This window comes from Oncorhynchus nerka, linkage group LG16, assembly GCF_034236695.1.
Source record: "Oncorhynchus nerka isolate Pitt River linkage group LG16, Oner_Uvic_2.0, whole genome shotgun sequence".
NCBI classification, from domain to species: domain Eukaryota; kingdom Metazoa; phylum Chordata; class Actinopteri; order Salmoniformes; family Salmonidae; genus Oncorhynchus; species Oncorhynchus nerka.
In genome coordinates this window covers 8657449-8669842 of record NC_088411.1, presented here as the reverse complement: position 1 = coordinate 8669842, position 12394 = coordinate 8657449, and the positions used below count along the sequence as shown (strand labels likewise).

General features: G+C 42.9%; 1 protein-coding gene across 2 annotated transcripts in view; it reads right to left on the bottom strand.

Annotated features, from left to right (window-relative positions):
* Positions 1-12394, bottom strand: part of LOC115143981 (formin-like protein 1) — a 70494-nt gene that overhangs the window by 25177 nt on the left and 32923 nt on the right. For both annotated transcript variants that reach the window (XM_065002397.1, XM_065002398.1), the window contains exons 5-11: positions 6277-6360; positions 4295-4420; positions 3345-3453; positions 2948-3024; positions 2451-2544; positions 672-746; positions 354-464 (exon numbers count right to left, since the gene is read on the bottom strand). In XM_065002397.1, the coding sequence (XP_064858469.1) occupies positions 354-464; positions 672-746; positions 2451-2544; positions 2948-3024; positions 3345-3453; positions 4295-4420; positions 6277-6360 (676 nt within the window). The remainder of the gene's footprint in view (positions 1-353; positions 465-671; positions 747-2450; positions 2545-2947; positions 3025-3344; positions 3454-4294; positions 4421-6276; positions 6361-12394) is intronic.

Sequence of the window (12394 nt, the reverse complement as noted above, 5' to 3'; positions counted from 1 at the left end):
GGAAGAAGTGAAGGGGTCTGAATACTTTCCGAATGCACTGTATATATAGACAAACATAGAGATACATTACTATTGTTTTATTTAATGATGTGCCCACAAATGCATAATTGGTTTACCTTCAAATGAAGTCTCCTATGACAACAAAAACATACTCATTGGAATTACGCGTCTTTAGATTTTTTGGTGATGTTAAGGAAAGACAGCTGTACTGATGTTATTAGTTATAATTATAAGGTATTATAAGTCATATTCTTTAAAAAAAACTGGGGGTATATTTCGATATTTTCTGAAAATATCTGACCACGTGTCAGTGGTTGAGGGGAAATTTCTCTCTGTGATTCTGTTTCACTCACCTCTAGATAGTCATCCAGGCCATGGTGGGTAAACTCATACTGCAGATGGACCCTACAGTTCATGTTCTCCACTGAGTGGACCACAATGTTGATGAACTGCATGCACGCCACCTGGTGGACATAAACAGTAGGCGATGGCATGGTACACCGTGGGAAAACTATGCTCGCGTAATTTCAACGGTTTACACCAATGGAGACAAGTTGACATCTACTATAACTTGATTCTCAAGTCTGAGCAATATCTCTTCTGTGTACAGATGGAGATGGACATAAGGAACACCTAATGAACACGAATTGCCACTTTGGAGCCAGACTCACCATAAAGTCAATGTTGCTTTCTTCATTGCAGAAATACTCCATGAGCTTCTCAAAGCGGCTCTTCTCTCCACATACCTTATGAACGACATAGATGGAAGGCGAAAAGTTTTTCGATTGGGCACATAATTCTGCACTGCAACACTACAAATATGCAGCCAGCTGTACCCCACGCGGTCTATCTTTCACTTGTTATGCCTCTCCTCTCTCCCACTCTCTCTCCACCCCTAGGCCATCACAAATTACTTCAATAATAGAAGTAAACTGACTTTAATAATGGAAGATAAAACATCAGCATTACTCCTACATACAGAAGTGGGTTCAGAACACTCTGCACTAAGTAGTAGTGTGTTTGAAACTGAAATATATCAGTTGGACAACTCTTATTGTGTGATATCCATTATCACATGTGTGATATGTCTTTAAGGACTAACGCCGCCTTCCCCTCTACCCGCTCATGTCCACTAAATAATGCAGGCCTGCACTTCAACCTGCCAGCCTGTACCCCAACAATGCCCACGCTCTGCCACTGTGGGCAACAGGAGCCAGCCTGGCCCGCAGCACTTCCGCCTCCGCTACTTCACTCCTCTACAATGTGCCATCTGTCATCTCTCGCTCTCTCCCTCCATTAGTCTCTCACCCACACAGTCTCTCTGCGCTGTACCGAAACAAGGACCACTCACTGTGCCACTTTTGATGCCAGCTCTGTAACGGATGCTAGGATACTACTCTAAGGTATTGCGTAAACAACGTGTGCGATTGAATATGAGAAGGCGAGAGCTCTGGATACCGCAATTATTGATGACTTTTATCGAGCTGATTTGAAAGAGGGTAGAAAAACTCAATCCCTCTTTAAATATTTCACAACTTTGTGTGTGTTGTTTAACCGATGCCTATCTCTGAGTGTCATATTATAGGTCTTTAAAAATGCGGACTGTAAGTAACCAACACTGATATATCATGTGTTCTGATACTTCCTCAAGCCACCAGACATATGTCATAGGAAACGAGCGAATGTGAGACCTTTTGATAGAGAGTTGTCTGCTCTGGTCAATGTCCATGTAATTATCCGCACTAGGGAGAGGTTTCACATAACTACTGATCTAGGATCAGCTTCACTCACCCCATTCCTACTTATGTGAATCAGGACTTAAAAGACTAAACTGACCACAGATCAGTGCTTAGGGGCAACTATCCCTAGGTTGCAGTGGGGCCTCAAGTACGAAGATCTGCCCACTGCTAATAATACCCAGGTCTACATCACAATGTCTGGGTAACCCTATTCATGGAGGTCTTTTTCTGTTGGCAACAGTTGCTCCCTTGACAGACACTGATGAAAGGTCCACAGAAAAGTTCAACTGTCATGTTGCCAACAAATGTTACGAATGTTTGTGCTCCCCCCCCCCCCCTTCTTTACTTTGTGTCTGCTTATAGGGGACAACTGCCCCGACAGCTGCCATGGGGTTCGATGTGTGAAGGGGGTGGTGGGGTTTCAAACTGAGACAGGATGTCTTTGGATGGGGGTTGAGAGTTTGACTTGGAGTGAGCCGTGTTCACACTGCTAGTGTGAGTCAAGGAAAGCACGCAGGCGACTGATGGCCACGTCCTAATTTTTGGAGAGATCTCTGCATGTAACTAATGTAAGCGTTGCGTAAAATTGTGCACTGTGACGTCAATGGGAGATTTGGGAAACTGGGAGCCTCTATGACATGTAATATGATATTGAGAGAGGGGTGTAGGGCTTGTTGGCGAAGAGACTGTCGTCTTGGATAACCCTCAAACCTCTTTGAAGTTGTCGAAGGCGGAGAGGATGATGTCATGACCCCCCCTCACTAGACACACGGCAGCCAGCAGCTCCAGCACCAGGGCCTTGGTCCTGTTGGGTAGAAGTGTACATTATAATACCCTCATACACACACAAACACGTACGCACACACACACTCACGTTTGTTTTACTATCCTTGTGGGGGCCAAACAATTGGTTCCCATTCAAAATCCTATTTTACATAGCCCTTAACCTTAACCCCAAACCCATAAGCCTAACTCCTTACTCTAAATCCGAACCTAACCCTATTGTAACTCTGACATTAAACCTAACCGCTAAGCCTAACATAGCCTAACATAGCACAGGCGAAATGTCCCCACTTCTGGTCCCCACAAAGATAGTAAAACTAAAAACACACGCACGCACACACACACACACTCAACAACAATGTTATTTTACACAACAGACAGAAATACAAACTCCACACACACACACTAATAATACAGGTCTTCACCTGGGGTTCCTGTTGTTGAGGCTGAGCGTGATCTCGTTCACACAGCATGGGTGGGTCATCACCAGGTTAAACCCAGACTAAACACACATACACACAGTTGTCTGTCATCATCATTGTCAGTCATATGACATATACTGCAGGGTAGACTTGATTCCTACTGACACAAAGCCTCATCAACTGTCTTTTTTTCAATGGAAACCGTCTCCCAGCACAGGAGGGAGGCATCAAGTTACGGTGTGAAAAACCACAAACCGTGAGGCTAAAATAAACGTTATTCCTAGCTAACTCTATTGAGTCACTCTGTTCTAACAGTAGACATAGAGGTGAATAGGCCTACTTGGCAAAATATTATAGGTTGAATAAAGGTTAAATAAGGTTTCCATGGGGAGGTATGTACCTGGTAGTTCATGATGGCACGTAGACACATGATGCAGAGGTGAACGTCGTCTTTCTGACTGACAAGGCGGGACTTCCTCAGCGCTTTCCTGTTGTGGAGAGAGTTGAATCTGCCAGGTGAGAAACGTAGCTGTTATTAACATGTTATTACTAATGCATAGCGCTATGCATTTCGCAAATGTGGGGTTATTACATAACACCAACGCCGCAGTAACACATTTTCATTCAAAGCCCTTGCGGTATGTTTAAATAGCTACACAATGTAAACTATCTGTGTTTAGAATGATTACATACTTCAAAATTGTTCATAGATTAAGAATTACTCCCTCGCCTACATGTTCAGTGCTAGAGTCATTCTTGTTAAGGATGAACTAAGAAATGTGCCTTTATTCACATTCTCAACACCACAACGAGAGGCAGAATGGCGGTGTGCATGTTAACAGACCCTTCAAAATTACATCCGAGTTAGTTCAAAGTGAGAGAGGGACAGAGAAATATTAGAGAAACAAAGACAATGCAAAATGAGAGAGAGGAGGCAATGGTTCTTACACAGAAGTGATGTTATCCGATTGTCAAAAAAATCACTTCAAAAAGTAGGCTACTTGCAAAATTCAACCCACCATAATAATTCCAGAATAATTTAGCTTACTTTAATTAATATACTATAATTTAAATTTAAGTTTCTGCTTATAATTTCCAACATTTGGTAGGCCTTATTAGAATTTTGACATTTGTTAGGCCATTTGTTTTTCAACTCTAGTTTGATGGCAGGGGAAATGGTGTGTGTGTATGTCACAATGTGTGTGGGACGAGTGGGAGTCATTGTTCTTTCCTCACAATTAATGCCCATGAATCTAGGATGCAAGAACTACAAGTGTAGTCCAACCTCTGTCCCATCTAACAGACAGAAGCTCATGTCCATTCTTCTCACCAATTCCTGGTAACACTCACCTCACAGTAAGGGCACGAGCAGCTTTAGAACCGCCATGGGTTGGAGAGTTACTGGCACTCCTCGTCAAGTCCTCCACTGATTTTTCTGGTGTGGAAGTCCCATTGTCCAAACTTTCCATGTCATAGCTGATAGTCCAAAGTAGCAGGAATTTGGACATGAATGGGAGAGTTGACCCAATATTATCAATGTGGAATATTAAAGTTAAGTTAAATGTTAACTCTAAAGCCCTCAGATATGTTTCATTACTAAAGTGTCCCAAAAAGAAGGAAAGACCCAGAACTACCATAAAGACCTACGTCATGTTGAAGCCTAAAAATCTAAACATTTTCCTCTCAGATTGTCCCATTCACGTACAAGTGCCTTCAGAAAGTATTTATAGCCCTTGACTTATTCCACATTTTGTTGTGTTACAGCCTCAATTCAAAATTGATTAAATATATGTTTTTGTCTCTCCCATCTACACACATTACCCCATAATGACAAGGTAAAACATTTTTGGACATGTTTGCACATTTATTGGAAATAAAATACAGCAATATCTAATTTACATAAGTATTCAAACCCCTTTGCTATGGCACTCCAAACTGAGCTCAGGTGCATCCAATTTCCTTTGATCCTCCTTGACATGTCACTACAATTTCATTGGAGTCCAGCTGTGGCTAATTCGATTGTTTGGACATGTTTTTAGAAAGAAACACACTTGTCTATATAAGGTCCCACAGTTGACAGTGCATGTCAGAGCAGAAACTATAACCTGAAGTCCAAAGAACTGTCTGTAAATCTCAGAGATTATGATGAGGCATATATCTGGGGAAGGGTATGAATGTCACGCCCTGATCTGTTTCACCTGTCTTTGTGATTGTCTCCACCCACCTCCAGGTGTCACCTGTTTTCCCCCATTAGTCCCTGGGTACTTATTCCTGTGTTCCCTGCTTGTCTGTTGCCAGTTTGTATTTTTTGTCAAGTCAACCAGCATGTTTTTCCCGTTCTCCTGCTGTTACCTTCGCTCTGTTTTTGCTAGTCCTGCCGGTTGTGACCCTTGCCTGTCTGGACTCTGAACCCGCCTGCCTGACCATTCTGCCTGCCTTGACCTTGAGCCTGCCTGCCACTTTGTACCTCCTGGACTCTGACCTGGTTTTGATCTTTTGCCTGTCCACGACCATTCTCTTGCCTACCCTTTAGGATTATAATAAATATCAGAGACTCAAACCATCTGCCTCCCGTGTCTGGGTCTCGCGTTGTGCCCTTATAAAGAATCAATCAATCAATTCTAGTGTGTTGAAAGTTTCCAAGAGCAATGTGGTCTCCATCATTGGTACGTATATTGAAACTGAACAACCACAATAAGGACCTTGCTGATGGTGACAAAGCACTCAATGACCACTCTGACAGAACTAGTTCCTTGGCTGAAATGGGAGAACCTGCATGAAGGACAACAGTCTCCAGGCGGTTTCAGAGGAAGGTCCTAAAAAAAGGCTCCTTAACAAGTTCTACCCCCAAGCCATAAGATTGCTAAACATTTAATCAAATGGCTAACCGGACTATTTACATTGAATCTCTTTTTTTTTTACTCTGCTTTTACTCTCAGTTTATTATCTATGCACAGTCACTTTACCCCGATATGTACATATTACCTCGACTAACCTGAACCCCGACCATTAACTCGGTACCGGTACCCCCTGCATATAGCCTCGTTATTGTTATTTTATTGTGTCACTTTTTTTCATTTGACTCAGTTTGATTGAGTTGATTCTACAAAGTATTGACTCAGGGGTGTGAATACCTATGTAAATTAGCGATTTCTGTTTTATTTTCAATTAATACAACAAAAAAAAAATCTAAAAACATGATTTCACTTTGTCACTATGGGGTATTGTGTGCAGGTGAGTGGAATCCAGGCTGTAACACAACAAAATGTGGAACAAGTCAAGGGGTAGGAATACTTTTGAAGGCGCTGTAGATGTGAAGGACTGGTACTTACGTGACGGCACATTGGGCGAAGGACAGGTAGTCAACCAGGACGTCCAGACCTCTGTTCTCCTCACCGAGAAACTCCTGAGCCCAGCTGGAGAGAGGGGAAACAGGATATTATAATAAGACACAACTGGCACACCCTACAAGAATCAGATTTTTCAACGGTCAGACGTAACTACAACCCCAATCAGACACACATTACAGACATCCAGACATAATAATACTCAGATTGGACCACAGCAACGACTAGACATTACAATAACTGCACATACGGTGACACTTTAAAGCAACATACATTTACAACAATCAAACATAGCAGTATTAATAAGGTTACAACTGGATTGTTGGTCTAAGATTTTGTAACCGCAAGTAAAACAACAATCTCACTCAACCAAACGGTGAAAGAATCTCACAAGCACGACGCTCACAATCTGACTGTAGCTACACAATAGCATCTAACCCTGATGCTAGACCCTGCAAGCCTAAATCCAGGTTGTCGCTAGATAACGCAGCCAAAATGTAATAATTATGGCTAAATCTCGTCTATTTCTACCATTTATTTGATTAAGATCTGTCTGATAGATGTTTATGTATAAACCTAACCCTAACCTTATTCCTAACTTAAATGTTTGTTTTTTCCTGAACTTCTACGATATCGACAATTTTGACTATGTGGATGTGTTAACTAGTGGGAACCCTAAATCCAGCATTTTATGGTTTGCAAATTAATATCAATAATTGTACAGTATTTCAGTCCTCACCAAAGCTCTGTTAACTACCATAAAGGAACCCACTGTTGTTAGTGCCACCTATACTATTTATAGTTTCGTATCAAGCTATCGTTTGGCTACATGTGCTCATAAGCATATGGGTATTGTCAATAGTAATCTTGTGCACATTTACCTCATTCTACTGATGGCTCTACATTTTGAGTCCAATCAAGAAGCCTATTGTGGCTATCTAATCCAGTTCTATAGACTCTTTTGTCTCCATAGATACTCCTGCTGTTTTCAAATGTCACAGAGGGTTTGGACATTCAGATGTAATAGACTAATAAGGTTGGAGGGGTGACCTTTATGTAAAATCTTCTCTTGTGGCATCATGCTCTCTTAGCATCCCTGTTTCCAAAATATATGAGCTGTTGGTTATAAAAGTGTCCATAAACCAAAACATGTCTCTCCTAGGCAATCAGCAATTAGTAACCAAACCCATCCCCTCCTCCCTTCTCAGACCATCCCATTTTTCACTACCCTCATAAACTCATCCCTGACCATTGGCTGCATCCCCTCTGACTTCAAAATGACTCAAATCGCTCCCCTCCTCAAGAAACCAACACTCGACTCATCTGATGTCAAACTATAGACCTGTATCCCTTCTTTATGTCCTTTCCAAAACACTTGAGTGTGCTGTCTCTGATCAACTCTCTCGTTATCTCTCTCAGAACGATCTACTTTACCCTAACCATTCAGGCTTCAAGATGGGTCACTCAGTCGAGACGGCTCTTTTTCTGTGTCATGGAGGCTCTCCACACTGCCAAAGCTGACTCTATCTCTCCTCTGTTCTCATCCTCCTAGATCTATCCCTTGCCTTCAACACCGTGAACCAGATCCTCCTCTCCCCCCTCTCAGTGCTGGGTGTCTCAGGCTCTGCACACTCTTGAATTGCATCGTACGCAGAAGGCCACTTCTACCAGGTGACATGGAGAGGATCTGTGTCTACACCACATACCCTCACTACTGGTGTCCCCCAGGGCTCGGTTATAGGCCCTCTCCTCTTCTCTATATACACCAAGTCACTCGGCTGCGTCATATCTTCACATGGTCTCCCCTATCATTGCTATGCGGATGGCACTTGACTACTTTTCTCCTTACCCCCTTCTGACACTGAGGTGGTGATACGGATGTCGGCCCACCACCTCAAGCTCAACAAGATGGAGCTGCTCTTCCTCCCGGGGAAGGCCTGACCGCTCAAAGAAATCTCCATCCCGGTTGACAACTCCAGAGTCACCCTCCCAGAGTGCAAGGAACATTGGAGTGACCCTGGACAACACCCTGTTGTTTTCTGCAAACATCAAAGTAGTGACTCACTCCGTAGAGTACAACATCCGTAGAGTACGACCCTACCTCACACAGGAAGAGGTGCAGGACCTAATCCAGGCACTTGTCATCTCCCGTCTGGACTACTGCAACTTTCTGTTGGCTGGGCTACCTGCTTGTGCCATCAAACCCCTGCAGCCCGCCTGGTTTTCAACCTTCCTAAGTTCTCCCATTTCACCCCGCTCCTCCACACACTCCACTGGCTTCCAGTCGAAGCTTGCATCCACTACAAAAACCTGGTACTTGCCTACGGAGCAGCAAAAGTAACTGCCCCTCGCTACCTTCAGGCTATGCTCAAACCCTACACCACAACCTGAGCACTCCGTTATGCCACCTCTGGTATCTTGGCCATACCACCCATATGGAAGGGCAGCCCAGTCAAAGCTCATCTCTGTCCTAGCACCCCAATGGTGGAACCAGCATCTCACTGAAGCTAGGACATCAGAGTCCCTGTCCATCTTCCAAAAGCACCTGAAGCCCTACCTCTTCAAAGAGTATCTTAAATGCTTTCATGTACAGTCATGGCCAAAAGTTTTGAGAATGACACAAATATTAATTTCCACAAAGTTTGCTGCTTCAGTGTCTTTAGATATTTTTGTCAGATGTTACTATGGAATACTGAAGTATAATTACAAGCATTGCATAAGTATCAAGTGCATAAGTGTTTTTTGATGCAAAGAGTCAATATTTTCAGTGGTGACCCTTCTTTTTCAAGACCTCTGCAATCCGCCCTGGCATGCTGTTAATTAACTTTTGGGCCACATCCTGACTGATGGCAGCCCATTATTGCATAATTAATGCTTGGAGTTTGTCATATTTTCTGGGGTTTTGTTTGTTCACCCGCCTCTTGAGGATTGACCACAAGTTCTCAATGGGATTAAGGTCTGGGGAGTTTCCTGGCCATGGACCCAAAATATTGTTTTTTTTTGTTCCCTGAGCCAATGAGTTATCACTTTTTACTTATGACAAGGTGCTCCATCATGTTGGAAAAGGCATTGTTCATCAACAAACTGTTCCTGGGTGGTTGGGAGATGTTGGTACCATTATTTATTCATGGCTGTGTTCTTAGACAAAATTGTGAGTGAGCCCACTCCCTTGGCTGAGAAGCAACCCCACATTAAAATGGTCTCAGGATGCTTTACTGTTTGCGTGACACAGGACTGATGGTAGCGCTCACCTTGTCTTCTCCAGACAAGGTATTTCCGGATGCCCCAAACAATCGGAAAGGGGATTCATCAGAGAAAATGACTTTACCCCAGTCCTCAGCAGTCCAATCCCTGTACCCTTTGCAGAATATCAGTCTGTCCCTGATGTTTTTCCTGGAGAGAAATGGCTTCTTTGCTGCCCTTCTTGACACCAGGCCATCCTCCAAAAGTCTTCACCTCACTATGCATGCAAATGCACTCACACCTGCCTGCTGCCATTCCTGAGCAAGCTCTGTACTGGTGGTTCCCTGATCCTGCAGCTAAATCAACTTTAGGATACGGTCCTGGCGCTTGCTGGACTTTTTGGGCGCCCTGAAGCCTTCTTCACAACAACTGAACCGCTCACCTTGAAGTTCTTGATGATCCGATAAATGGTTGATTTAGGCGCAATCTTACCCCTCCTGTCTCAGCCTCCATTATTTATGCTGCAGTAGTTTGTGTCGGGGGGCTAGGGTCAGTTTGTTATATCTGGAGTACTTCTCTGTCCTATCCAGTGTCCTGTGTGAATTTTAAGTATGCTCTCTCTAATTCTCTCTTTCTCCATTTCTTTCTCTCTCTCGGAGGACCTGAGCCCAAGGACCATGCCTCAGGACTACCTGACATGATGACTCCTTGCTGTCCCCAGTCCACCTGGCCGTGCTGCTGCTCCAGTTTCAACTGTTCTGCCTGTGATTATTATTATTTGACCATGCTGGTCATTTATGAACATTTGAACACCTTGGCCATGTTCTGTTATAATCTCCACCCGGCACAGCCAGAAGAGGACTGGCCACCCCACATAGCCTGGTTCCTCTCTAGGTTTCTTCCTAGGTTTTGGCCTTTCTAGGGAGTTTTTCCTAGCCACCGTGCTTCTACACCTGCATTGCTTGCTGTTTGGGGTTTTAGAATGGTTTTCTGTACAGCACTTTGAGATATCAGCTGATGTACGAAGGGCTATATAAATAAATTTGATTTGAGTTGATTACTGACAGCAATATCCTTGCCTGTGAAGCCCTTTTTGGGCAAAGCAATGACGTGTTTCCTTGCAGATAACCATAGATGACAGAGGAAGAACAATGATTCCAAGCACCACCTTCCTTTTGAATCTTCCAGTCTGTTATTTGAACTCAATCAGCATGACAGAATGATCTCCAGCCTTGTCCTCGTCAACACTCACACCTGTGTTAACGAGAGAATTACTGACATGATGTCAGCTGGTCCATTTGTGGCAGGGCTGAAATGCAGTGGAAAAGTTTTGGGGGATTCAGTTCATGTGCATGGCAAATAGGGACTTTGCAATTAATTGTAATTCATCTGATCACTCTTCATAACATTCTGGAGTATATGCAAATTGCCATCATACATTCTGAGGCAGCAGACTTTGAAAATTAACATTTGTGTCATTCTCAAAACTTTTGGCCACGACTATACTCTCAATCCTCCTCTTGATATGAAATGGCTAGACACACTGGCTTGTTAGCTGATTAGCAGCTATTTAGGGAATTAAGAAATGGGTGCACTGCCTCCGATAAACAGGCCACATCAAACTACTTCCTTTAGCGATATGACAGACTCTGTTAGCGATCCCTCTAAATTCTGGAAAAACAATCATTTGCTGAAGCGGGGCAATTCCCTTTCCTCTACTTCCCTGCCTAAGCAAGCAGTTTTAGACTTCTGCATCATTACTGAAAAGGTTCAGAGATTTTATCTCAGCTTGGTGGTCATACTGGTCCTGGCCTGTTAGTTGATTGTTCTTTCCACATACAGCCTGATTTTCAAGCGTGGCAGAGGTCACTGTTGGATCTAAAGGTAATGCAAACAAAACAAAAGGCATGGTTTTTTCTAGGTCCCATAACCTAGATTATGGGGATATTATCTATGTGCATGCAGCAGAATCTACAATTAAACACCTAGATGCTGTTTTTTAAAAAACCATTGTTTCAAGTTCAAAGGTTTATTTTACAAAGCATGTCTGACTTTTGAATGGAAGGAAATTATAGAACTCATCATTTTAGTTATGTTTTGTAGAATCAAAAAACACCTAGTGGTTTTCCATTGTTCACTTAGGTTTATTACTGGTGATGAAGAACTGATTTGTTTTGCCAAAAAGTTCATGTGGAACAACTCACTGAGATCTCTGAAATGAGATGTTCTGGTGCCCCTATGTCAGTTCAGTGAAATGATCAGAGACCAATATGTTGATAAATGTGTCTGTTTTTCTTAATATGTTTTGTAATGTTGTATGTTGTATATACACTGAACAAAAATATAAAAGCAACGTGTATAGTGTTGGTCCCATGTTTCATGAGATGAGATTTTCACGTTTTTATCTCAAATGTTATGCACAAAAATTTTTATGTCCCTGTTAGTGAGCATTTCCTCTTTGCCAAAATAATCTATCTACCTGACAGGTGTGGCATATCAAGAAGCTAATGAAACAACATGATCATTACATGGGTGCACCTTGTACTGGGGACAATAAAAGGCCACTCTAAAATGTGCAGTTTTGTCATAGATGGCTCAAGTTTGGAGGGAGCGTGCGATTGGCATGGTGAATGCAGGAATGTCCACCAGAGCTGTTGCCAGAGAATTGAATGTTAATTTCTCTACCATAAGCCATCTCCAACGTCGTTTTAGAGAATTTGTCAGTACATTCAACTGGCCTCACAACCGCAGACCATGTGGATGGCGTCGTGTGAGCAAGCGGTTTGATGATGTCAACGTTGTGAACAGAGAGCCCCATGGTGATGGTGGGGTTATGGTATGGGCAGGCATAAGCTACGGACAATGACCACAATTGAGTTTTATCAATGGCAATTTGAATGCACAGAGATACCGTGACGAG